General features: G+C 44.7%; 1 protein-coding gene across 4 annotated transcripts; it reads right to left on the bottom strand.

The window, feature by feature from the left end:
• Positions 1 to 981: 981 nt before the first annotated feature.
• SLC17A4 (solute carrier family 17 member 4) lies at positions 982 to 22653 on the bottom strand. 4 transcript variants are annotated; one of them, XM_073877693.1, is made up of 11 exons: positions 22614 to 22653; positions 16526 to 16646; positions 9879 to 10084; positions 8843 to 8930; positions 8596 to 8682; positions 6633 to 6751; positions 6347 to 6508; positions 4085 to 4217; positions 3854 to 4001; positions 2920 to 3010; positions 982 to 1983 (listed from the first exon to the last, which is right to left on the bottom strand). In XM_073877693.1, exons 2-11 carry the CDS (start codon positions 16611 to 16613, stop codon positions 1849 to 1851), a joined length of 1257 nt encoding a protein of 418 aa, XP_073733794.1. In that variant the 5' UTR covers positions 16614 to 16646; positions 22614 to 22653; the 3' UTR covers positions 982 to 1848. The 4 variants fall into 4 exon arrangements, with proteins under 4 accessions (XP_073733794.1, XP_073733792.1, XP_073733793.1 ...); XM_073877691.1 differs by having other exon boundaries at positions 16526 to 16649; positions 22614 to 22652; XM_073877692.1 differs by lacking the exon at positions 22614 to 22653 and adding an exon at positions 20805 to 21130.
• Between the last annotated feature and the right edge of the window lie 1305 nt (positions 22654 to 23958).

Genomic DNA, 23958 nt, shown 5'->3' with positions numbered 1-23958 from the left:
GAAGAGCCAAGCAAGGGGGTCCTGACCAGCTGAGGCTGCAGGAACAGATGTTCGAGGGCAGAGGAAGGACCCTGGACGACGTCTGTTCCCTAAGGTGCGAGGGTTCTACATGGATCCACAGACCAGATGCGGGGCAGAGGTCACGACAGCCAGAAAGAAGGTAGTTGGGAAAAGCGGCGTCTGGGGGACCCCTGAGCACTACGTGCCTGACAGAGCAGCTCTGACCCCAGCACGAGCATCCACAGAAAGCAAGTTATCTGGGGGGGCTCCAGGTTTCCTACCCCAGTGTCACCAGTCGCAAGCATGAGCATTTCTCTGTGTATCGTGGATTCAGTTCTCATCGTTCTTCCCTCCTTGGTATTTTTTCTCCTGGGCGTCTTGCTTAGGCCGAGCCCCAGAATGGCCCTGTGTCCATCCTTCCTTGATGTGAGGGCAGCTCGACCTGCTCTGACCCCCTGGCCTCGGGCTTTGGATTGTATACACTGTGGCTTCCATTGTTTGAAGTTCTCTTTGGAAGAGAGCTCTCGGGGTTCATCATCTGGTTCTTTGGACACAATTCCTCTTGTGATCCTCTGTCCTCACTCCCATGGTTCTGGCTTCCTTTTTTGCTTTGGTGAGAAATTGCCCTCTGTCCCCTGATGCTTTTACCAGGATAACTAAAGGAAAAGGGTTTCTGTGTTCAGCACTTCTAACAACAAATGTGTGGGTTCTCCACACCAGGCAGTGCTCTCATTCTCTGGGGGGCACCTGCTGGGTGTCCTATAATATAAGTCAATTCTGACACTAATACCTGGAATTAGTGCAGACCCCATAGGTTAAGGGCTTCGTCTCACAAGTGGCCCCCACCCAGACACCAAAGTAGTGGGTACCTGAGGTACCCACACTTCTGTTTGACTTAGCTACAAAGTTGGGGGTTCCCATGACCCCCCATATTTGATAATTTGCTAAAATGATTCACAGAACTCAGGAAAACAGTTTGCTAACTATTACTACTGCTTTATTATAAAGGATATAACTTAGGAACAGCCAAAAGGAAAAGATGCCCAGGGCAAGGGATGTGGGAAGGGACGCAGAGCTTCCCTGCCCTCTCTGGGTCACCACTGTCCCAGGACCTCCCTATGCTCCCCAAGGCAGAAGCTCTTGGAACTCTGTCATTTCAAGTTTTTATAGAGGCTTTATTGCATAGATATGATGGAGTAAATGGCAACTGATGAATAACTCAATCTCCAGCCCCTCTCCTCTTCCTGGAGGTGGGATGGTAGAGCTGGAATTCCAACCTTCCACTCATGCCTTGGTCTTTCTGGAGACCAGCCCCCATCCTGAAGCCATGGGTAGCCCCCAGCCGCCAGTCATCTCAATAGAATACCCAAGGCACTCTCATCACTCCAGAAATTCCAACGTCTCAGAAGCTCTTGTGTCGGGAACCAGGGACTGAGTCCAAATATTATGACAAAAGGTGCTCCTATCATCTCCACCCCTCAAGAAATCTGAGATTTCACTAATCTGAAATTCTGGAGCTCTGTTCCAGAAAGTGGGGGCAGAGACCAAATATATATTTCTTATTAAGTCACAATAATAGTGGGCAGAGTGGACAACACCTGGAAATTCAGACACACCTATGCTTTCCGGAGCTCACAGTTAAAAACTGGCCTTCCCCAACCCGCACCCACCACTGTAACCTCTGCAGGCAGAACCTTCAGTATTCCACAGCCAAGCTCTCTGAGAAGATACTGGAAACAAAGTCAATGCACATTAAATGGCTAACCAGTCAAGCAGGTACTAAGAGGGAACGTCCATGAGGGCACACGATGAACGGCTAAACATTGGGATCTGAGGCATCCAGTTTGCTCAGAGCTGAGTGACGGTCTGCTCTGTAGCCCAGTCCTGGACCTTTGCTTGGCTGAAGATGAGGTAGAAGACCAAGCCTGACATGTTAATAGAAACTGAAATCAAGAAGACATTTCTCCAGCCAAACTCAGAATCCTGGAAGCAGGAAATTACAAAGTGTTAATGGTCTCTTGGCTCTTGCCCCCCCCCCTCTATATTCAGAAAGGTCTGGAGCATGTCCAGCTTCCCAGCCCCTGCTCCAGCCTCTGTGGCCTTCCTGGTGGTTCCTGGAATACGCAGCTCATTTCCTGGGCCCTGGCCTTCCCCTCCGCCGGAATAGTCCTCCTACCAATAGCCATTTGTCTCCCTCCCTTGTCTGCATCCAGTCCTTACTAAATGTTACCTTTCCAGTGAGTCCTTCCAAGACCACCCTATTTAAACTTGAAATCCCACCCCCTCCTCTGTGCCCTGCCCTCCTCTCCTGCTTTATTCTTCTCTTTGCACTTTGCCACCATTCAGTATACTCTATATTTTACTGATTTCACTAGTTTTCCATCAGTTTCTTTCCTACAATATAAGCTTCACCAGGCAGGGACTTTTGTTTGTTTTATCCACTTAAACCGCATGGCACATGCTAAAGTGGAATTAACGAATGGATGAATGAAGGGATGACAAGGGAAACATTCAGTTTGAGAATTTCCCTATTAAAAGTCATTTCCTGACAGTATTAGTCAGTGACTGGAAGGGAAACCCCTTAATCACGGGCAAACCAGAATGGTTGGCCCCTCCATACTTTGCAAGAAATGCCATGAATATTGCTATAAATTTCAATGATTAGCATGAAAAACTTCTAAAAACCCCTAAAGTGTAAACTCATAAAAATGAACGCTCATCATCGCTCCACACCCAAAACCTGTGGTAATTGCCCGGCATGAGCTGAGCCTGGGGGGAAGTCATGAGGGGGATCAGGACTCTTGAGCTTTAAGTTGAGCCCCGTTGGGGAGGGAACAAAAATAGCTTCAGTCTGACTTCTCCTGAGTAACCTCTATAGGTTTCTCTCATGACTATTTTCGTCAGAGCATTCGACCTCACCTGACTGATCAAGAATCCGGCAACGGTGGAAGAAATGGCTCCTGATAAGTGGCCAAAGACTTGTGATAGTCCCCTGAGAAAGCTGGTGTACCTGAGACAGAAAAGAATATTCCAATATAAGCAAACCATTCACCTCAGCTTACTTGTTGTAACTCTGTGCTTGTCTCTGGGGATGCCGAGAGTCGACCCTGGGTCAAGCCTGAATGAAATGTACTGACTAGTGATTAGTATAATCCCGCCTGAGGGTCTGAGACTCCCAGGGGTCACCTGTATTGACTTGTCAACATTGTTTATACAAAATGTACAGATGGATGGTTTGCATCTAGTTTGTACGTTCTCTGAGTTTCTGCTACGGAACCTGATCTTGCAGCCTTGTTTTTGGGTAAAAAAGACCCCTTGCTGGATGAGTTGTTGGCTCCCTTGAGACCAGGGCATCTCCCATGGGTCATGGCGCTTGGTTATCTGAAGATGGAGCATGTTCTACTGACCGTGAAAGGATCCTGGGAGCTACATTTGGAAGTCCCAGTCCTCTTTGATTCTACCTCTATCAGAGATCAGTGTTTCTCTTGCTCTCCTGTTAGTCAAGCTTTACCTTTATTAAAGCCTTAAGTGAACCGGCACCGTAGGGTCCTTCACTGATCCAACCCCATGTGACTGCTGCATTCCCGACAGAGATATAGGTGTGAGTCACCTCCTGTCCCCAGTTGAGCTGTGAGTGTGGCCACTGCCTCCCCGTTTTCACCTGGAAAACTGAGTGCACAGTGGTGGACTAGCTTTGGGTCCCTTCCAGGAATTATTTGGATGTAGGGCTGACGCTGACATTTCCTGTGACCTGCAGCACGCATCACCCCCATGGAACTGGGGCATCTGAGTGAGTTTAGGGCTGTGGGACCTGAGCTGAGCTTCTGTGCGGATGTGGTAAAGGGGTCCCTACCTAGGAGCAATATCCAAGAAGTTAATAAGGGCTCCTGTTTGGCAGAAGGTGGTAGTGGCAGAAGATAGCACCAACAAGCCCATACTGGTGCTGATGCTGGATCTGACCCAGTACAGGGACACGAGGACCACAGATGAGACAAGAACCCCTGCAGCAGGAGGACAAACACAGAGGGAATCAAAACCACCCTGAGCTTGCTGCATCCATCCCAGGATCCACCTCAGTCCTTACCGATGGCGGTAGAGAGTTTCCTGATGGTAATGAGTCTGAAGATGTTTCTGGAGTGAAGAAAATCTGCCAGTAGACCGCTAAGGATAGTGCTGATAAAGGCGACACCTAACAGCAGGGCTGACAGGATTCCACTCTGAGGACCAGAGATAAGTCAGGTGCATGCCTCACTTCCCACACCGTGACACACACTGACCCGTGCGTGACTTGTCTACTTGTATAGCTCCTCTCTATATACATATCTCCTTGAATACAAATTTCAGGTTACTGGAATGAGCCAACACAATTTTGGTGCCTGAGAGAAAATATGCATATAGTTCGATTTGGAAAAAAAAAGACCAATGCTCTCTTCATATGTAAAGGTCACCTGGAAATAGATTTCTTAAAAAGAACAAAACCCAGTAGAAAAATAGGCAAAAAACAGGAACAACTTACAGAAAAAGGAAAACAAGGGACTCCTAAACATATTAAAAGGTGTCCAACCTCATAGTAAAAAGAACTACTTTTTCATCGAGCAACAGTTTTTTGACCTGATCTACGGAGATGCCGTGGGAAACTGGGTACTTGCAAATATTATCAGTGCCCGATGGAAAGCAATTTGACAATAGATATAAAAGTTTGTACTGCATTTACCCTGAACTCAGACAGGCAGAAACAGTTGCTCAGATGTGTGGCAGATGAGCAAGGTTTTTTGCTCAGAGATTGGAAACAACCCAAATGTCTCACAGTGTTTCCCATGTACTGATCTGAAAAGATCACAGTCGTGTAATATGCAAAGAATAGCAGTGTACACAGCACATAATGTTTTGTGTAAAAAAAAAGTGACAAAATAAGAAGATATGTTCATGTATGCCTGCGTCCCCATAAAGAAGCAGCAGAAGAATATATAAGAAATGAATAAAAAAAGAGTTATCTGTGGCTGGGAGTGGGCTGGGAGAACAGAACAGACTGGGGACGGGAAAGGGAGGAAGATTTTTCACTCCTATCTTTGGATATAGTTTTAAAAATGTTGAACCCTGGTTTGATCAGCTCAGCCCTTGTATTACAGTGTTATTAAGGAAAATGCAAGGAAAGAAGTGTTGTGTATAATCCCCCAAATGGAAAGGCTTTAACTGTCACCGTGTCCCAACTGTTCATATTATGGATGAGTAAACCGAAGCCACCAAGGTTTTGTGACTTAGGGAGAAGCCACCCTGAGACCAACGGGAGTCGGGGCCTCTTGACTCTTCCCAAGCTGAGAAAGCCTGGTCTCAACTGTCTGGTCTCCACTGGTCTCTCCAGTCCTTCTGCCATCCTCCTTGTCCTCAGCCTTGGCCTCTGAGATGGGGAGACCCCTTGGCCTCACAGCAGAGACAAACCGTTCCCAACAGCTGGCCTCTGGGATGTCTGTTCGGACCTCCTGTCCCCTGATGGCCTCACCTGAGATTCTGACTTCGCTGCCTGCTTCTGGCCTCCTCCTTTGTGGAGACCTATGGCCACTCAGCCCTTGGGCTTTCTAATCTCGGTACCTCCAGCCTGTTGCAATGCGTGCGCCCTGGACTCTGACCTCTGCTCCGAAAGTCAGCTCTCTGTTGGCCGGTTAGCAGGGGAGCGCAGTCAACATGAGAGCACTGCTTTTTTAGTCCAAACACAAGAATGTAGCAGTCACTCAGTAACCTTGTGAACTGCCGCTAATAGGCTCTGAAATCTGATACACTCTTTGCCACTTCTAAGACCTCCATCTTGTAGGAATTTTAAGGCTCCTGTCCACCCATCAGGGTACCTGTTCATTCTGTGAAAACTCAGCTGTACACACAGGTGCACTTTTCTCTGGATGCATCATATTTGAATAACGCATTTTTTAGAAGACCATTCTCTGCAAGTTTGGGTTGGAAGTCCTATTTGGGATGTGTTTTCAGGAGATGTTGTTCATGGTCCCTTCCAAGCCTTCTCGAAGGCAGAATTTGTTTTGTTAACACTGTATTGTTAATGCTGCCGGCAGAATATCTTGTTTGCAAATGCTGATTGGATTGAACATAAAAGTTTTGCATCGGTCCCTTAGAAAACGGGACACTCTGTGAATGCCACGCTTCCCTAGAACCGTCCCAGCGTTCCCCAGTAAGCAGTAGGTTGCAGTGAGATGATTCAGAATTCACGCAACCAGGATGCTTTTCCCACACGAAGGTCCTGGGCCTAATCCCCTGATTTTGTGGCTGTAAGTGAGACAGAGGATTATATAATGAGGCATTTAGACAGAAGAACAGACTGGGCTTTCTCTATACTTACATCTCTGAGGTTAGCTTGAAGTACAGAGCTGATGTATGTTGGCATGTATGCCATCAAAATATTAAAAGTCCAGAATCCGGTGAAATAAAAGACTAAAATGCCCCAAAGTGGTAGGGATTTGATCATAGCCTTAATGGGAAGGGACCAGCCTGGTGAACAGTCCTGGAAGAAAGCAGATATCAACACCCCTCCATCAGAAGACAGGAGCTTTGCTCCAGTGCCCTCTTCCGCCCCTGAGACACCCGGACGGACACAGGGAACCGGAAGAGAAGTTCATCAAACGCACCTGTTGAGCCAGTGAACACACGATATATTCCTTCTCACTGGTGCTGATAAATGGGTGATTTATGGGGTCATCATAAGCAAGAGGAAACCAGAGAAGAGAACAGGCACAGCCAATTCCACCTAGAAAGAAGATCCCATTAGCCCCTGACGGGAGTTCTTTCAGTTTGACTCTGCACTGACATGACTCCTGGGGTTGGCAGAATGACCCCAATATTCGACTCCTACCCCATCACTGGTGGAGGGTGCTTTCCCACCACCTGTCTGTACATGATGACAGTGTTGAACAACCCAATGTTACCAGTATTGAGTGGAAATAAAATTCATCTTAAATTTTTCTTTTTCTTTTTTAGAATCTTAAAATCTTTTTTTGAAGCAGAGTGTAGATTTTATTTTTTTAATGAAAATATTATTTAATCTATAGATTTTATATAAACATCACCAATTTTCCCAATACCTTTTTTATTATGTTCAATTAGCCAACATACAGTACATCATTAGCTTTTGATGTAGTGTTCAATGATTCATCAGTTGCGTGTAACGCCCAGCGCTTCTCACCACACTTGCCCTAATCGTAATAGCTCTTTTTACTTTCTAGTTTCTCCTTTACACATTGCTTCACAAATAGAGAGTGAAGAGCTACCACAGAGTATAGAACTACCCTACACCAGGCATTTTGTGAGATTTTGAGAGTATAAGAATACAAAGATACAATTTTGCCATCAAGGAACTTAAAATCAAGTAGGGAAGAATAGATACGAAAATTACCACTGGAGTAGGTTGAGGGTGGAGGATGTCAACAGGTATTTTACTGAGTTCCTTCCTTGCAGATATACATTTGTAGCTTCCCTTTCTGAAAACCATGAGCAGAGTAAGCCTCTCATGTTGCTTGAATAATTTTTGTAACCTGCCCTTTGAAGTTTCCATGACAAAGCCTTTGCAGGTCACCAAGCTGAAGTAATCCATCTTCACCCATTTTTTTGTCTAGTGAATATATTGACCTGATGTTACAGGAACCCTTGATATAAGAGTATTATCCTCTAATGGAAGCACCAGTGGTGCTCAGTGGTCTTACTGGAATCACACAGGGTGCAGATGGGACTTCAGAGAATGTTTTAAAACTCAAACACAAACATTCGCTGCAAGCAGCTGGGCAGACCCCCACCAGGTAAAGGCAAAATTGTGAAGCCATAGAATGCTGCCTCTGGAATACTCCGAGCATCTTTGGGACCTTCTGCAGCATCTCTTAATACATTACATCCACTCTGGAGCTTCACACGGTCTGCCCTGTCTTGCAGGTTCTACTGGTTGATTCTTTGTGCCAATTAGCATTTTGTGATTAGGTCACAGTCTTACAATATTCTGGTTTTAATAATAGGAGAAGTTTAAAATATGAATTAAATAAATAAGCATAACTAAAAATATCATCCCACCAAGATACCATTTTCAACATCTTATGAAAGAAATCCCTCTGGGGTTCGTTGTGTGTTCGGTTTAGAAGCAGAACGGAACATTATGATGCTTTTAAAGTCATTAGGTCATTCTAGCTACGCATCCAGGCTCCTGAGATGTAAATGTCATTTTGCAAGATTCACATGATTAGCTCTGAACATTATCAACTTTAGTTGTATAAATAGTCACATCTATTAGGATTTGGTTAACCATAGATGATTTGCATCACAAAAAGCATGCCCAGCATTCTCTGTCACAAAACAAAATCCTGAGGGGCGCCTGAGTGGCTCAGTTGGTTGAGTGTCTGCCTTTGGCTCAGGTCACGATCCCAGGGTCCTGGGATCAAGTGCCACGTCGGGCTCCCTGCTTGGCGGGGAGTCTGCTTCTCCCTCTGCACCCTCCCCAACCCAGCTCGTGCTCTCTCTTTCTTTCAAATAAATAAAATAAAATAAAACAAAATAAAATAAAAAAAACAAAAAAACCCAAATCCTGAGATTTGAGAAGCCCAAACTCACCAAAGATATAGAAGATAGAAGGCCACCCTTTGGTCTGGCAGAGGAAACCCCCGACGAGCAAAGTAATGAAGGCTCCCATCAATTCCCCTAAACAGAAGATGTGAGGATGTTTTGGGTGAGAGTCATGGCCGTGCTTTCGAGCAGGGAGACAGGGTAGTTGGAGTATAAGGTCTTGCTTGTGCTGATAGGCCATTGCAGAGTACTCTTGCACAGTGCATACAAGTTGACAATTTAGGGCATCAATTACCTGATGAAGCAATGTTGATGAGTTGACTCTTTTCTAGTGGGGGAGCCCATCTGACCCAAATTGAATACTGGCTTGTTAATACCATAACCTGGAAAAAAAAAAAAAAGTTCCATTCCTGGCTATCTGAGGTCGTTTTGTAACCAATATCTCACTTATATTTAAAAGCATCTCGGTACCTGGGCTATGCCTTGAACAATCCGCAGGACAATGAGCGAGAGCACCCCTGCATCAGCGGCCAATGGGATAAAGAGGGCCGAGATTGAGGAAAGAAGCAGGCTGACACCCACCAAATACTTGGCTCCAAAGAGTCCAGCTATGTAGCCAGTAGGGATTGGAGCCAAGAATGAGCCATAGTTGGTAGAGCTGAGAATGATCCCCTGGATTTCAGGACTCCAGTCATACAGAGGAGCCTAGGGGACAAAGAGAATCTCACTGTTCATCTTTGGCCAGAGAGTTGACAGTGTTTATCATGTGAACTTGAGAGGCAAACAAAACAAAACAAAACAAAACAAAAAAAAAAAAACAACTGGCAGTTCTCTCTCCTTCTACTTCTCTCCAGTTCCTCCAGTCTACAAATTTCATGAAAAAAAAAAAAAAAAAAAACCAAAAACCCAAACATATGCCCAACGTACTCTTTCCTTTTACACAGTTTCCCTGGTTACACAATTAACTGACCCATTAAGATGTAAGAGATCCCATAAAGAAAGAAAGGTTATAAAGAAGAAAGCATTATAGGCAAGGTAACTTTAAAAATACGTGAAGGAAGAAAGTAAAAGTAAACATCTGTGAAACTTAGGTTGTGATTTTCATCCTCGTAGGGGAAGAGTGTATGTCCACTAAAGATCGAAGTGGTTTCCTGCATTCTAACTTAGTTCCTGGTTACACTCTTAGACACTAAAGAGAGATATAATCTCCTTAGCTCTACATTATGTTCTCGTGTAGTATAGTTCATTGAACATAGTAGATGCTTAATAAATAACCCTTTAGGTCAAACCATCCTAGTCAGAGAAAGGGTCTGGAGTCTCATTAAACTTACCACTGCCTTAAGTTGCTGTAGAGTTTCATTCCATCCGTCCTGGGAGTTGGCGGAAGGCCTTTCTGTGGAGGCATTGAGTGGGCCAGGCCAGGCTGTGCTGTTCACCATAGCTGGCATGGCGATGCTCAGGCTCATCTTTTGGGAGTTAAGTGAAAAATTGCAGAGATGCACGATGAGCGCCAGCCCATGTCGGACTGAACAAAAGCCTGAGATGAAGGGGCACAGAAAGTCTTATAGTCAGGGTGCTTTTCTCCCATCTTTCTTAAGTCTGGAAGAGGGAGAAGACTGCAGTCTGTGGAGGAGAAATAGAAATAGAGAGCAGACATTCTCTGCAAGTGGCTGGTGGACACCTGTCCCCCCCGGGAGGTGAAGGGGTCAGTAACTTGCTCAGAATTATTACTTGAGCAGAGACTTGAAGAAGGTGTGGAACTGGCCAGAGCAAGTGTTAGGAAGGTTTTCGAGGCAGGGTTCTGGGATGAGCTCATGAGAGTGGGACTGGAAAGAAGTGAAATTGGACAGAAAACTGGCTGGAGGCAGTGGTCGAGGGGCTACGGATAGTAAGGGAGAGGAATTGCTGGAAATGACTCCCAAGGACCCCACCCTATTACCAGGGAACGAGGCAGATTCGCAGGTCAGGGGCTGGGAAGAGATGAGGCACCAAAGGTAGGCTAGGTTGGACTCCAGAAGCATTTCAGCTTCATCTTGATACTGTAATCTGGGCTCGAACGAAATTTGCCAGTGATCCATGAGGGGTCTGGGGTCATCCCTGGACTTGAGTCCAGGTACGGTAGTTTGGCAACAGCTAGAAGGATTGATCGACTGTCCCTCTAGAGAAATTCCAGAAGCGTAATATATGATCCTGTCCTCAAGGCATGTGGGTGCCCCGTTTCCTGGCTCATGCGGGGGGAGCAAACGCAGTTGAAGTGGCCAGGGCTGTCTCCTGTTGTGTGATGGCATGCCTGTCAAGTTCCAGGAGTGGAGACACGGACCCCCACCTTTGGTTTAACTGGCGGGGGGCAGGGCGTTCAGATGAGACTGTCCCCTCTCCCATCCACACGAATTTACGTTGGAGTTTTGATCAGCATCGTATAGATGTGTCAGATGGCATTGCGAGGGATTGCCACACGGAGAGCATTGTCTTCTCCTGGCCAAGAACAGGGGTGGCTCCCTGTGGATTCACGTCTTCTTCTCTGGCCCGAGCTGCATTCTTACAGTTAGTTCTCTTCAGTTAAGTGCCTCACAAGTTTCTTTTTTTAATATTATTATTATTATTATTATTATTATTATTATTTTGATTATTCATTTGAGACACAGAGATACAGAGAGAGAGAGCAGAGAGCATGAGCAGGGGGAGAGGCAGAGGGAGAGGGAGAAGCAGGCTCCCCGCCAAGCAAGGAGCCCGATGTGGGACTCAAACCCAGGACCCTGGGATGATGACCTGACCTGGGCGCTCACCACGCAGGCGCCCCTCATTTTCTTTTTTCTTAATGCACTTTTTTATGTTAGAACAGTTTTAGACTTACAGAATTATTGAGTTCCTTTTTTTTTTTTAGATTTTATTTATTTATTTAAGGGACAGACACAGAGATAGCAAGAGAGAGCACAAGTGGAGTGGGAGAGGGAGAAGCAGGCTTCCCGCGAAGCAGGGAGCCCGATGCGGGGCTCGATCCCAGGACCCTGGGACCATGACCTGAGCCGAAGGCAGACGCTTAATGACTGAGCCACCCAGGTGCCGCTGAAGTATTGAGTTCCTGTGTACCTCACACCCACTTTCCCATTATGAGCATCTTCTGTTACTATGGTACATTTGTCACAATTGATAAACCTACTGCAATGTATGATTATTAGCTAAAGTCCACACTGTGTTCAGACTTCTTAGTTTTCACCTGACGTCTCTCTTCTGTTCCAGAATCCCATTCAGGATAGCATAGTTATCTTTGATTGTTATGTCTCCTTGGGATATTTATGGCTACGACAGTTTCTCAGACTTTCTCTGTTTCTGATGACCTTGATGATTTTGAGGAGTACCAGTCAGACATTTTGTAGAACGTCCCTCAACAACCTGTTTGAAGCAGTGTTTGTCAGTTTTCTCCGCTGTGAAGTTGCTCTTGTTCAGTCCCTTTCCATGCTGGGCTCTGCAAGAAGTCACACGCACAGTTCCCACATAAGGAGTGAGGAACTATGCCCCACCTCCTCAAGGCACTGGATACAGAGACATTTTCTGCTTGGGAGAATCTCACCGAGTTTTTCTAGTGAAACCACCAAGACATAAATTGTTTTTTTTTTAAAGGGTTAACTTTCTGACACCTCTCTTCACTTCTTGCATGTTTTTTTGACGTGTGCAATTTTTCTTAATTCAAATTTATAAACGTTATTTCCATAGACATCATGGACATTATCTGCTTCCCCGTGATTAACACCTTACACGTTTGAAATGCTTCTGTCTCCTTTGTCCCCACGATTACGTGTGCCTAATCTCTCTGCCTGATCAACCTGAGTCAGGAATTATTTTATTGCCGTGAAAGGCATCTGCTGTCCAAGACAGCTCTTGTATATTTTTCATTGCGATTTCCTTCATGATTTGAGTTTACTTTTTTTCTACATTGAGGTTGTCTCTCTTTTTTTTTAAAGATTTATTTATTTATTTATTTGAGAGAGAGAATGAGATAGAGAGAGAGCACATGAGAGGGGGGAGGGTCAGAGGGAGAAGCAGCCTCCCTGCTGAGCAGGGAACCCGATGCGGGACTCGATCCCGGGACTCCAGGATCATGACCTGAGCCGAAGGCAGTCGCTCAACCAACTGAGCCACCCAGGCACCCATCTCTTTTGTTTTTCCACATACTTTCCTTGACGGTATAGACTCAGTGAACTGGATGCTTGATTAAGTTGCTTTCATTTGTTCTTATGCAGTCTCTATTTTCTTCCCTTCTTCATACCCATCATCTTTTGAACCACTTGTCTTGGTCTCCCTCTGCATCTTCCATGACTTTTCTAAGCCTTGGTTCTATCTCACTGATTCGATTTTCTGTAGTGATCATTTCTTTCCTTGCTACCGTTTATTCCATTTTAATTCTGAAGTCATATGTTTTCCTCTTTAGTTTCCTTTCTCCTCTACTTTGGACTCTTCTTGCACATTTTCCTGTCGATTTACTTCCTATACTCTGAGCTTCTTATTATTCTTGAGATCTTAAGTTGGAAATGAAAATATTCTTCAGTTTCCCCAGATAAAAGAAGTGCAGCCATGTAATATGCTGGTTAGCAATCAGACTGCTCTGGTGTGAATCCAGATGACACCTCTTTGTGCTTGGATGACTTAAATGAGTTACTTCCTTTCTGCTTGAATTCTGTCTCCTTCAGTGGAGGGGATGCTAGGAGGAGTATCTTCCTTGAAGGAATGTTGTGAAGATTCAGTGAATTAATCCACATAAAGTGCTTAGAACAGTGCCTGGCACCAAACATGCATTTAATATGCCATGATCACTCTCGGATCTAATGCATTCCTTTTCTTTTTCTTTTCTTTGTGCTAGCGTATTTACACATCCATCATGCCCCAGTCTTGGACCATAAAGATCAGTCATTTGTGATTTAGTTCCCATGTGTTGAAACCCTTGCCGTGTGTGGAAATGGGCCACCTTTGCTGACCTGAGGCTGCTGCCATGTGGCGGTGACAGTGTGTGATGGGGGGGGAGATGGCAGCTGGTGGGAGGCAGGAGGAGGCCTTGGAATTCTTTTGCCAGTTCAAGGGAAGTAACTACTCTTCCATTTGAATTTTGCAATGACCTGGTCAATGTTGAGGACCCCAAAATTCCAAGTTAATTTCTGTCATCATACATGTACTGCCTTGGTCTGTGGCACTGGCCCAAGATGCTAAGATGCAGCTCTTCAGAAAGATGAGTAAGCTGTGGATGGGGCAACAGCAGGATGTGGGCCATGTGAGCTTCACCCGCCATATCCCAGACTCCTCTTGCTTGTGGTGAGGTTGCTGGCCTCTAGACACTGCCATTCGGAGCTAGGGAGCGTGAGCCGAGGCTTCACAGTAATGGGTGTCCTCCCTTCCTTCCTATATCACTGTACCATGCTCCAAGGAGGAGGCTTTTGTTAGCTCTTGGCAGCTTCTCTCAACCCAGCAATGAGCCTTAGAATTCATAGTGTGTGGTGGAACAATTCCCTAGTTTTAACCTGGATGGAGATACTTTCTCCAAGCGGTTGATTCCTTGTTTATTTCTGGGACTTTCAGAGAGGGATGTTATTGTAGCCTGGCCTCTGGGTGACATTCTTTCCATGGGCTGGGGTATATTCACCTCCATGTGGGCTTTGGATGGGGAGGAAGGAAGCTGTGCCTGATGCTGTTCATGAATTCTCGCTGCCATCCTTGCCCTTCCAAGTTCTCCACAGAGAGACAAATACCTGGAAGTGACAGCCCTCAATCTATCATGCAGACAGACAGGCTTCCAACCATGAGGGCATTCTGGCAAAGTTTGGAAGGCTGAACGTGGTGAGAAGCCATGATGCTGTGAGGTAGCCGGAGGTCCACGGAGGAGGATCAGTGATGGTGGACATGGGATTTCTGCCTGTGGCTTTTGAAAATCGCCCACTTGGGGCTGCACGTGGTCATCAGAGTGACCCATCCAACCTTACTCCTGGATTTCCCGAAAGGGGCTCATCTGACTTCTGCTTCCCCAGCCTTCCAAAGTCTGTGGAATCTTCCAGTCCCTTATATAAAGCCCCTTTTTTCTTGAAATATCTAGAGTGCCTTCTGTTTTTCTGAGTGAGCCCAGACAGAATCTCACAGGCCTCTGGGAGATAAGGGAATAGGAAGGTCACTGTGGTGGTGTCTGTCCCCACTCTGCCCCATGAACCCTTAACTGAGCCTAATGGGCAGAAACCACTGACCTCTGGCAGAACCTCAAGGTCCAGCTTTTCCCTGGGTCTCCAGGGGTACAGGAGCATAAGCAACTCTATTATGTGGGCCAGGTGACTGGATGTGACATGTAATGGGGGAGGGGCATTTCTCTGTCCCACGGAATAGCTGGATTTGGTTCTGTGAGTCTCTTTAGAAGTGCAGTCATGCCCAGCAAAGATGTCAGTAGCCTCTGGGGACACGGGGACCTAGAGAAAGCCCCAGCAGTGCCCTGAGGGTGTGGGAAGAGGACCCAGGAGTGCCCAGGAAGTGTGGGCCAGAGAGAGATGAGTGGAAATTGATGTCGGCCACCAACGGATGAAGCAACCAGCAGGGTTTATGCATAAGCACTGTGAGAAATACTTGGAGACTCAACAAAAGAACCAGGTGGGACTATGAAGAGTAGCTGGGGCTCTGCCTTATCAGGCGGGACAAGATTTAGCCAAAAAAGGATTATTATTAGCATGATGCCATTTGTAATGACAGGTCAAATGGGTTACTAAGGGATTGGATATAGCTGTAGCTCCTGGAGTGTCAGCAGGGGGCTAAGCAGCATGGTGGGGTGGATGCCCTAGAAGACTGTAGAAGAAACCAGAAAGACCACATATGAGTCCCACCACTGCCGAAAAGGGGGCGGGGGGGGATGACGCTGTGTGAGAGGTGATAATCACAGTTAAAGTTGATAGAGTGTTTCCTGTGTGCCAGGCATTGTTCTAAGTGGTTTACATATTATAACAAATTTAATTCTCATGGAGATGCTGTGAGGTAGGTACTATTATTATCATGTATTTATGAATAAGGAAACCGAGACACACAAAGTTTAAGTAATTTTCCTAAGGTCACCTAGCTCATAAATGGCAAAATCAGGATTGCAAACATGGAAAATTTTATCTATAAGTTCTTTATATTACTGATTTTGAGAGAGAGGATAGGAGAATTTGGCTGATAGACTCTTAACTACTTAGATGTGGATGAGGTCCTCGAGATACAAGAATCAAGCTCTCCCATTCTCCAGATGAGGAAGGTGAGGCAATGGGATTCATTCCAGGTCAAACAGTTCCTAGTTAACTGTAGATTGAGTATTAGAATGCACATCCCCTTATTTCTCCTTTGATGGGTAAGATTAGGAGAATCCTCTAGTCCTTGAGACATGCTCACTTCCGAGCAGACACACTGGCTAAAACGTTGAGGATTGTAAAGCATGCCACCTTAGTTAGTGCTTTACTGTTCAAAGGTGTTATCTTATGAAAAGTCTATTTCCATAAGAGAATTAATGAATCACGTAATTATGAACCATTGAAAGTTTAGGGGAAAATAAGGTGTTCACCAGGTTTTCTTAGGACATATTATAGAAAAGCACCTGGTTGTGATAGAGACAATGTAGAGGAGGAAAAGCGACTTTTGTGACATGGTGGAAAGGAAAAGCCTGTTCTCTTTGAGGCAGGGCAGAGAGACCTAATTGGATGCTCCTGGACTTAGAATCGGAAAACCCGAGACCGGTTTCCATATTTTCTACCTAGCATCTGCTCTGAATTTTTTCATTCATCTATAAATACTGTCGTGATACCTACCTGTCCTATATACCTTCAAGGTTTCTTGCAAGACGTGAAATAATTCTCCATAAAAAAGGCTTTGTAGCTATGTAGAGCCCTTGGCAGTTGGTGGGAGCATCCTGCTCTATATCACCACAAGGGAAGTCGAGGTGACACAGATACCAGTTTTATCCGTAGCCAGTACATGAGTTTACCTTTCCTGGAGGTTTGCACGTGAGCCATGTTTAAACTCCCGTCACTGGAAATAGCTCCCACTCCCTTTGTTTCTGCTCTAGTAGACATTTTGGTGCTTTTCTCCCAGGGACTGGCGTTCACCTACTGAAATGAAAGAATGCAAAAGCAAATACAGGGCGACAAGTGTCCTGTATCACACATGACGCTGCCCCAGTTCTACAAATTAGGAGGAACTATTTGGTGGGAAAAGTGCTAGGTTGGGGTTCAGGAGACCTGATCTGTTGCCCAGACTTATCACTAGACAATTGTGTGACCCTGGGAAGGTCATAGTTGCCCTGGGTCTTAGTCTCTGCTTCTCTGAAATGAATGGTCTGGCCTGGACTGCCTTAATGGGTTGTAATATTCTTTCCAGTTCTGTGTTCCTTTGTCTCTCAACTGATATATGTATCAACTGGATGTTAAAACCTGACAGTCTTCTTTGAAATTTCATCTGGAAGATTCTGATATCTTAAATTACCTGAAAAACTGCGTGTTATAAACATCTAGATATACCAGTTAAAATATGGCAAATATCTTTTTAAATACGTAGCTCCAAAGATAGTAAGAGATATCCCCATGGATGTAATGAAGAGTTTGCAGTATGAACTAACTCTTCAGTGGCCCTGGGACTGGGGTGGGGAGCAGACATCGTTTCAGTGATGCAAGGGTCTTGAGATCTAGGTCCCTAGGGATGAGGGATAAAGCCTTAGACTTCCACCATGACGGGGATTATAATGGAGATCCTATTTTAGAACCAGAGCCCTCAAAGGGGTTCAAAACTGAGTTAAAGAGGCTCTGTCCATTGCAACAGTGGGACAGTGATAATTTACATCGTACTGAGCTCTGGTTTGAAAAGAAAGAGCCTCTCCTTCAAATTCCAAAAATTCGCAACTATGTCATGGGGAGCTAGGGGTTTCAATTCATACTGTTTTTATTGTCTGAGAACTCTCTCTCGGCTGAAAAACTGAGCGAAGAACTGGGCCCAGGCTGATTTCCTTAACACAGATCACATGGAATTACTGAAGATGAAGCTCCACTTAATATGACTTCCAGATCCAAAATTAGAAACCCTCACAGAAGCAACCATCCAAGGCAAGTCCTCAGACTCAACACATAGCAGGAGCAAATTGCTGAGAACTTCCAAGAGTCAGATAAACTGATAAATGCCTCATATAACCATGCTTAAAATAATTGAAGAAATAGAAGGTAGGCTCTAAAACATAAGAAGATACCCAAAAGAACAGGCATATTTAAGAAAGGCAGTACTTGAAATACAAAAGACAAATTTAGGCATTGAAATTAGAAACGAAGTCATTAGTCATTAGACAACTAGCTAATGACTGAATTAGTGAAACAGAAGGTAGAACAAAATTATACAGAATAAAGTAATTTATACAGAATAATTATACAGAATATTAAACAGAATAAGTATATTATACAGATTAAACCTCAGGGACATAATGACATATGGTAGCAAAGTTAGGGGACTTGGAAAATAGAGTTGAAAGGTCTGGTATATGTTGAATAAGACTTCTGGAAAAAGAAAATGAACAGAATTGAGGAGAGGTAGTGCTTTAAGAAATAATGGTTAGGGCTTTTCCAGAATAGATGGAAACAAGATTTCTTAGATTCAGGAATCACAAGGAGTCTGAAGCCAGAGAAATGAAGTTAAAGCTATACCTAGACATAGCATAAGGATCCTGAGGGATACAAAAAGCATGAAACTTATCTGTAACAATACATACCATAAGAGGTTCTTGGTGGGGGGGAGGGGAGTCGAAAGTGATTACAGTATGATACCAGATAAGGGTGCGGTGTTCTTTTTAAACTTCAAGATAATAAAAAAAGACAAAGTATAAGAAAGTGGGTGAAGAGTACATAACTATTAGTACAGTACGTAAACCAGATGAAGAACAGACATGCAGAACGCACCCTGCCTTACTATCAAAGACAGGAACATTAGAAGAACAAGATCTTATTATTTCTTACCTGTCCGCTTCCATAAATATTTGAGAGACTTATCCCTAGTTTAGGCAAAAGTGTGGGGAACTAAGCTATTGTTTGTAGGAGTCAGGGCATCTTTCCATTTGGTATTGCTGCTTCGTGGCGTCTACCAGGGAATAATCTGTACAGACACACAAAAGCATGTCCCAAGACAATCCTTGTAGCAATATTTGTAAAAGTGAAAAATTAGCAGCTAACTAATGGTCATTAATGTTTGAATAGCTAAATAAAGTAAAGTACATATATTTTGGAATACTCTACAGCCATCAAAAAGAACTAATAAAATCTATATACATATTAGAGTTTTAAAAGAAGTATTAAGTGAAAAAAGCTAATTGTCAATTCAAAGGGATACATGCACCCCTATATTTATAGCAGCATTATTTACAATAGCCAAGATATGGAAGCAGCCCAATGTCCATCGATGGATGAATGGATAAAGTAGAGGTGGTATATATATACAATGGAATACTACTCAGCCATCAAAAAGAATGAAATCTTGCCATTTGCAACCACCTGGATGGAGCTAGAGAGTATAATGCTAAGCGAAATAAGTCAGAAAGACAAATACCATATGATTTCATTTGTTATTTAGAACGTAAGAAACAAAACAAACAAGCAAAGGGAAAAGAGAGAGAGCGAGAGGAAGGAAAGAAGGAAGGAAGGGAGGAAGGAAGGAAAGAAGGAAGGGAGGGAGGAAGGAAAGAAGGAAGGAACAGACTCTTAACTACAGAGAACAAACTGATGGTCACCAGAGGGGACGGGGGTGGGGGATGGGAGAAATAGGTGACGGGGGTGCAGCAGGGCACTTGTTGTGATGAGCACCGGGTGATGTGTGGAAGGGTTGAATCACTACATTGCACACCGGCATCTAACATGACACTGTACGTTAACTAACTGGAATTAAAATAAAAATTAAAAAAAAGAAAATAGCAAGTTGTAGAACAGTAAGTACCAAGGTAATAAAATAAGTAAAACATATATACATACAACATTTCATTATGTAGTTTACATGTTTCTAAGTGAGTAGAAAATTATGAAAAGAAAAATCACAACATTAAGACGATGACAGCGCTCCTGTACGTTGTCCTGAGCCCTGGTTTTAAAATTAAGGTACACGGGGCACCTGGGTGGCTCATCTGCCTTTGGCTCAGGTCATGATCTCAGGGTCCTGGGATCGAGCCCCGCATTTGGGTCCTGGGATGGAGCCCCGCATCTGGCTCCCTACTCAGCGGGGAGCCTGCTTCTCCCTCGGCCTGCCGCTCCCCCTGCTTATGCGCTCTCTCTCTCTCAAATAAATAAATAAAATCTTCTAAAAAATATTTAAAACAATAACAAAAAAACTACCCTAAAACCTGTGGCCACAGTGTCTGGGGCATGGGAATCTTTTACCCTAACAGCTTTACAAATTGTGTGATTGTGTGTGTGAGAGAGAGAGAAAGAGAGAAGGGGACTGGTGCGTGACACCGGCCTCAGAATCCACGGGCACCAGGCTGTGCAGAGTTTCGGGTATACAATATAGTGATTCAACAGTTCTATCTGTTACTCAGTGCTCATCACAACAAGTGTACTCTCGATCCCCTTTATCAATTTAGGGAGAAGCTCTACTTTTAGATGAAGTTTGGAGTTTCGTGCTCTTCATCAGACGGGACCTATTCATTACAACATGAGATTATTTGGAAGCTAAGACTAATGAATGGACTTTTATTCTGAGCCGCCCTGGTAACTCTGAGAAGAAATCCGTCAAATGAAGGGATGGGATATTTTGCTGTAAAAATAATTTGCTTATCATGTCTGTCCACATTTAGGGCAGTTAGTTGAACTGAAAGGAGAATATCAGTCACAAGGCTTGAAGTCCCAGCTTTCAGACTAACATTTTTTTTGCCACGGCCATAACTATAAGGACTCTTCTCACCTACCAGTGCCTGAGAGTTCACTGACCACTAGTTCATTCATTGACTGAGTAAATATTTGTTGAACCAGTGAATGGAATGTTATGCTTCCTTAGCTCTTTCTCTTAAAAAAAAATATTTATTTATTTATTTGAGAGAGAGAGAGAAAGAGAGCACGAATGGTAGGGAGGGGCAGAGGGAGAGGGAGAAGCAGACTCCCCGCTGAGCAAGGAGCCCCATGCGGGGCTCGATTCGGGAATACTGGGATCATGACCTGAGCCAAAAGCAGATGTCTTTGCTCTTTCTCTTGCATTTATGACTGAAGTGCTTGGTTCTCATTAAATTGTCCCCCCTCTATACTTACTATTAGAAGCACATGTCAGGTTGTCTGGTAACCAGCACTGATGTCTCACATACTGTCCATGGCTGCATCCCTTGCCCTACATCAGATTTGTCCTGCCCTCATCCTCCACTGCCAACTCCCACTGCCTCGTCAACCCCAGCGAGGCCTCTGGGAGAGGCCAGTATGAAAAGGAAAACGTGAGAATGACATGCTCTGGAGAAAATGAGAGTCACAGTGACGGCCACTAGGTAACTAACAAGAAGAGGGCAACTGCTTTACCTGGTTTGGGAAAGGTCTATTTGAGCTAAATTGGGAATGATGAGAAGAAAGGAGCTCCGAGTAAAAGCCTTCCGGGCAAAGGAACCAGCAAGTGTGCCCAGTGCTAATGCAGAGTGAGTGAGAATGTTGATATGGGAGAGGAGACCAAAGTGGTGGTGAGGGGCCATACCCACAGGCTGGGTAAGGGGACTGGATTCACCTGGCTGCTGGGTGATGCATGATCTCTACGGGGCAAGACTGGGAACCAAGAGAGTCAGGAAGAGGCTGTGGTGGTCACCTAGGCAAGAGTTAATGTATGGGGGAGGCGGGTCATGGTACAAAAGACCAGACTGGGGATCTGCTCTGGAGTGAAAGTCACCAAGAATTGCTAATGAGGTGGGTAGGAGAAGAGAGAATGGGGGAGATCATTGGAGACTTCTAGATTTATGGCTTGTACAAATGAGTAAATGGCGTTATGCTCCATAGAGATGGGAAAGCGAGTGAGAGGGAAGCGGGTTTCCAGAAGAAAAAAGAAGAGTTTCATTCTACGCTGTTGGGTTTGAGTTGCTCGTTAGACCCAGAAGGGAAGATGGCCCAGTAGGCATGGTGTCTGTGACTCTATAGCTTGAGACAGGGGCCAAAGGAGAAATATAAATTTGAAAGTCATCACTTTTATCTATTTACTTACAGACTAAGTAAATGAGGAACAACCTGCAAAGTTATTGAATGAGTCATTCTATCAACTTACTGTCCGACTCCCTGGCCAAGACTGATTCTGTGTCTATTCTTTGCACGAACCCTTGTCTTGCTCTTCTGCTCTTCACTAGTTCACTGTGGAGTGAGGCGTTTCCTTAAGGTCCCGCACTGAGCTATTAGTGGCTCACATGTTTTTATATCTGGTCTCAGCACTGAACATTTCCTCCCCCGTATAAGAAGTAGCTTGTGGCTCATATCCGTAGCTCCAAAATCAGAGTCCTCTGCCCCAAACTCTTCACCCGATAACTACGTCCCAAAGTCATGGGATTCCATTTGCATAAATTCACTGGAGAGGTCTCATCTGTTTTGATTAATTTGATCTTTTAGCCCTGATAAAAAAACTTCCTTTGCCAGAATTCAGCTTTTACATTTACTATCTCACCACAGATGTGGTCAGTGCTTTATTATTATTATTACTACTATTATTATTCTTAATGCATCCCACAAAAATAAGCCCAATATATGAATCTTAAGCTGAAGGTATCTAGTCTGGTCCCAGTATTTGGGTGACGTTAACCCTTAAAAGCGTAGTTTAAAATTGCTGGTTCACTTCCACATGCTTCAGATAATTCAGACTCTCTGTCTCTGCAACTATTCTTTTGGATGGATTTATTCCCTGAGGTTTTATTCTCTGGAGTTTGGGCTCTTGTTTCTTTTAGGATAAGGTGATATCCTCTCTTACTTCTCAGAATTATCTTAGGAAAGAGGAGTTCTCTTCCCCATCCCACAACGTCCACCCCAGAGCAACAAATGAAAGAAAAACCCCTTCCCATCATCTCAAAAGCAGAATATTAAGGGGAAAGATTGAAGACTAACCTGAGTGAGTTAGAATGTGGGGTCCCTCCTTCCTTTCCGGTAAATTCCTTTAAGCTTTTCAAAATTTTCTACATTGCCCTACACTCCCAGGAGGTAAATTATTACCTTAAAAAACCTTTAGCCTGTATGTTACTCAATGGGAAGATTTTGGGCGGGGGGTGGATGGTTTAATTTTTAACTTTTATTAATTGACAAGTAGACCAAGCTCATTAGATCTTCGTCAGGCTTCAAAGTCAACTGAAGTCACGTCCATCTTCCCTAATCTTCCAGCCAGAACGAGTGTTCCTGCCCGTAGGACCGTGACACCCCCCACCCTCTGTCTGCAGTGCCGTTCATTATGTTCTTCATTAGGATGGGGTATGTCCTGTCGCTTTTGAGTCCTGTCTCCGCCGGGACTGCTTGGTAGAACCAGGCTCTCCACAGAGCAGACACTTAATATCCATTTTGGTTGACTCAAGTGACTTCTGTGGTTTACTGATTATAGCTGTTGGCGCCAAAGACCACTGAGCTTTCTGGGAACATTCACAGTCTGTGATTCTGCTCCCTTTTGTGGCAGAACATTTCAGGAGACTCACACATACTTGTGCCCTGTCCCCCTGCCCAACTCGAGACAAGAAAGCTCTTGGCAAAGCCATCACTGACTTCCATTCTGGTAAATCCAGTGGCCAGTCCCAAGACCTTATCTGTCAGGCCTGATAGCTTTCATCACTCATTCCTTCCCTGGACTGTTCCACTTGATTGTCACCCATGATTCAGGCCTGATTTTCCTCATGCCTTCTTGGGTCCTCCTTCTGAATCCTTTAGCGGGTCCTCATGTTTTCTGTAACACTCTCATGTTGGTGTGCCCAGGACTGTGGCCTTGAATTTCTTCCCTGTTCAAACTCACTCCCAAGGTGAGCCCACACAGTCTCCTTTCTTTACATGACCTTCCTCAGACCCTTTCCTGAGCCAGAACTTCGGCTCTTCACCTGCCCTCACCTCTCCTTGAGTATCCAGTGGGTATCTCAGGCTTCACACGACCATAAGAAGAATGCCCGAACCCCCTCCATCTCCACGCCTGCCCCAGGCTTGCCATCTTGGCTGATGGCATCACCATTTTGCCAGTTCATCTTGCCGCAAACCTTGGAGTCTTCCTCTATCAGTCTGCTCTTTTCCTCGGCGAGCATTCTCTCCACCAGCATGTCCTATCAGCTCTGCCTTCAGACCTTTTCCCAAATCCTGTCGCTTTTCATTTCCTCCAGTCCTAATGCAGTCACCTGTCGCTGGGGGAAAGAAAACAGACTCTTACCTGGCCCCATCATTTCTCCTCTCTCTCTCTCTTTCAGTTCACTTGCACACAGCAGGC

This window comes from Callorhinus ursinus, unplaced genomic scaffold (genome assembly GCF_003265705.2).
Source record: "Callorhinus ursinus isolate GAN/ISIS: 27379988/994484 unplaced genomic scaffold, GSC_fseal_2.0 scaffold26, whole genome shotgun sequence".
NCBI lineage: Eukaryota > Metazoa > Chordata > Mammalia > Carnivora > Otariidae > Callorhinus > Callorhinus ursinus.
Note: the sequence above shows the minus strand (reverse complement) of the source record. Positions and strands in the feature narration are given on the sequence as shown.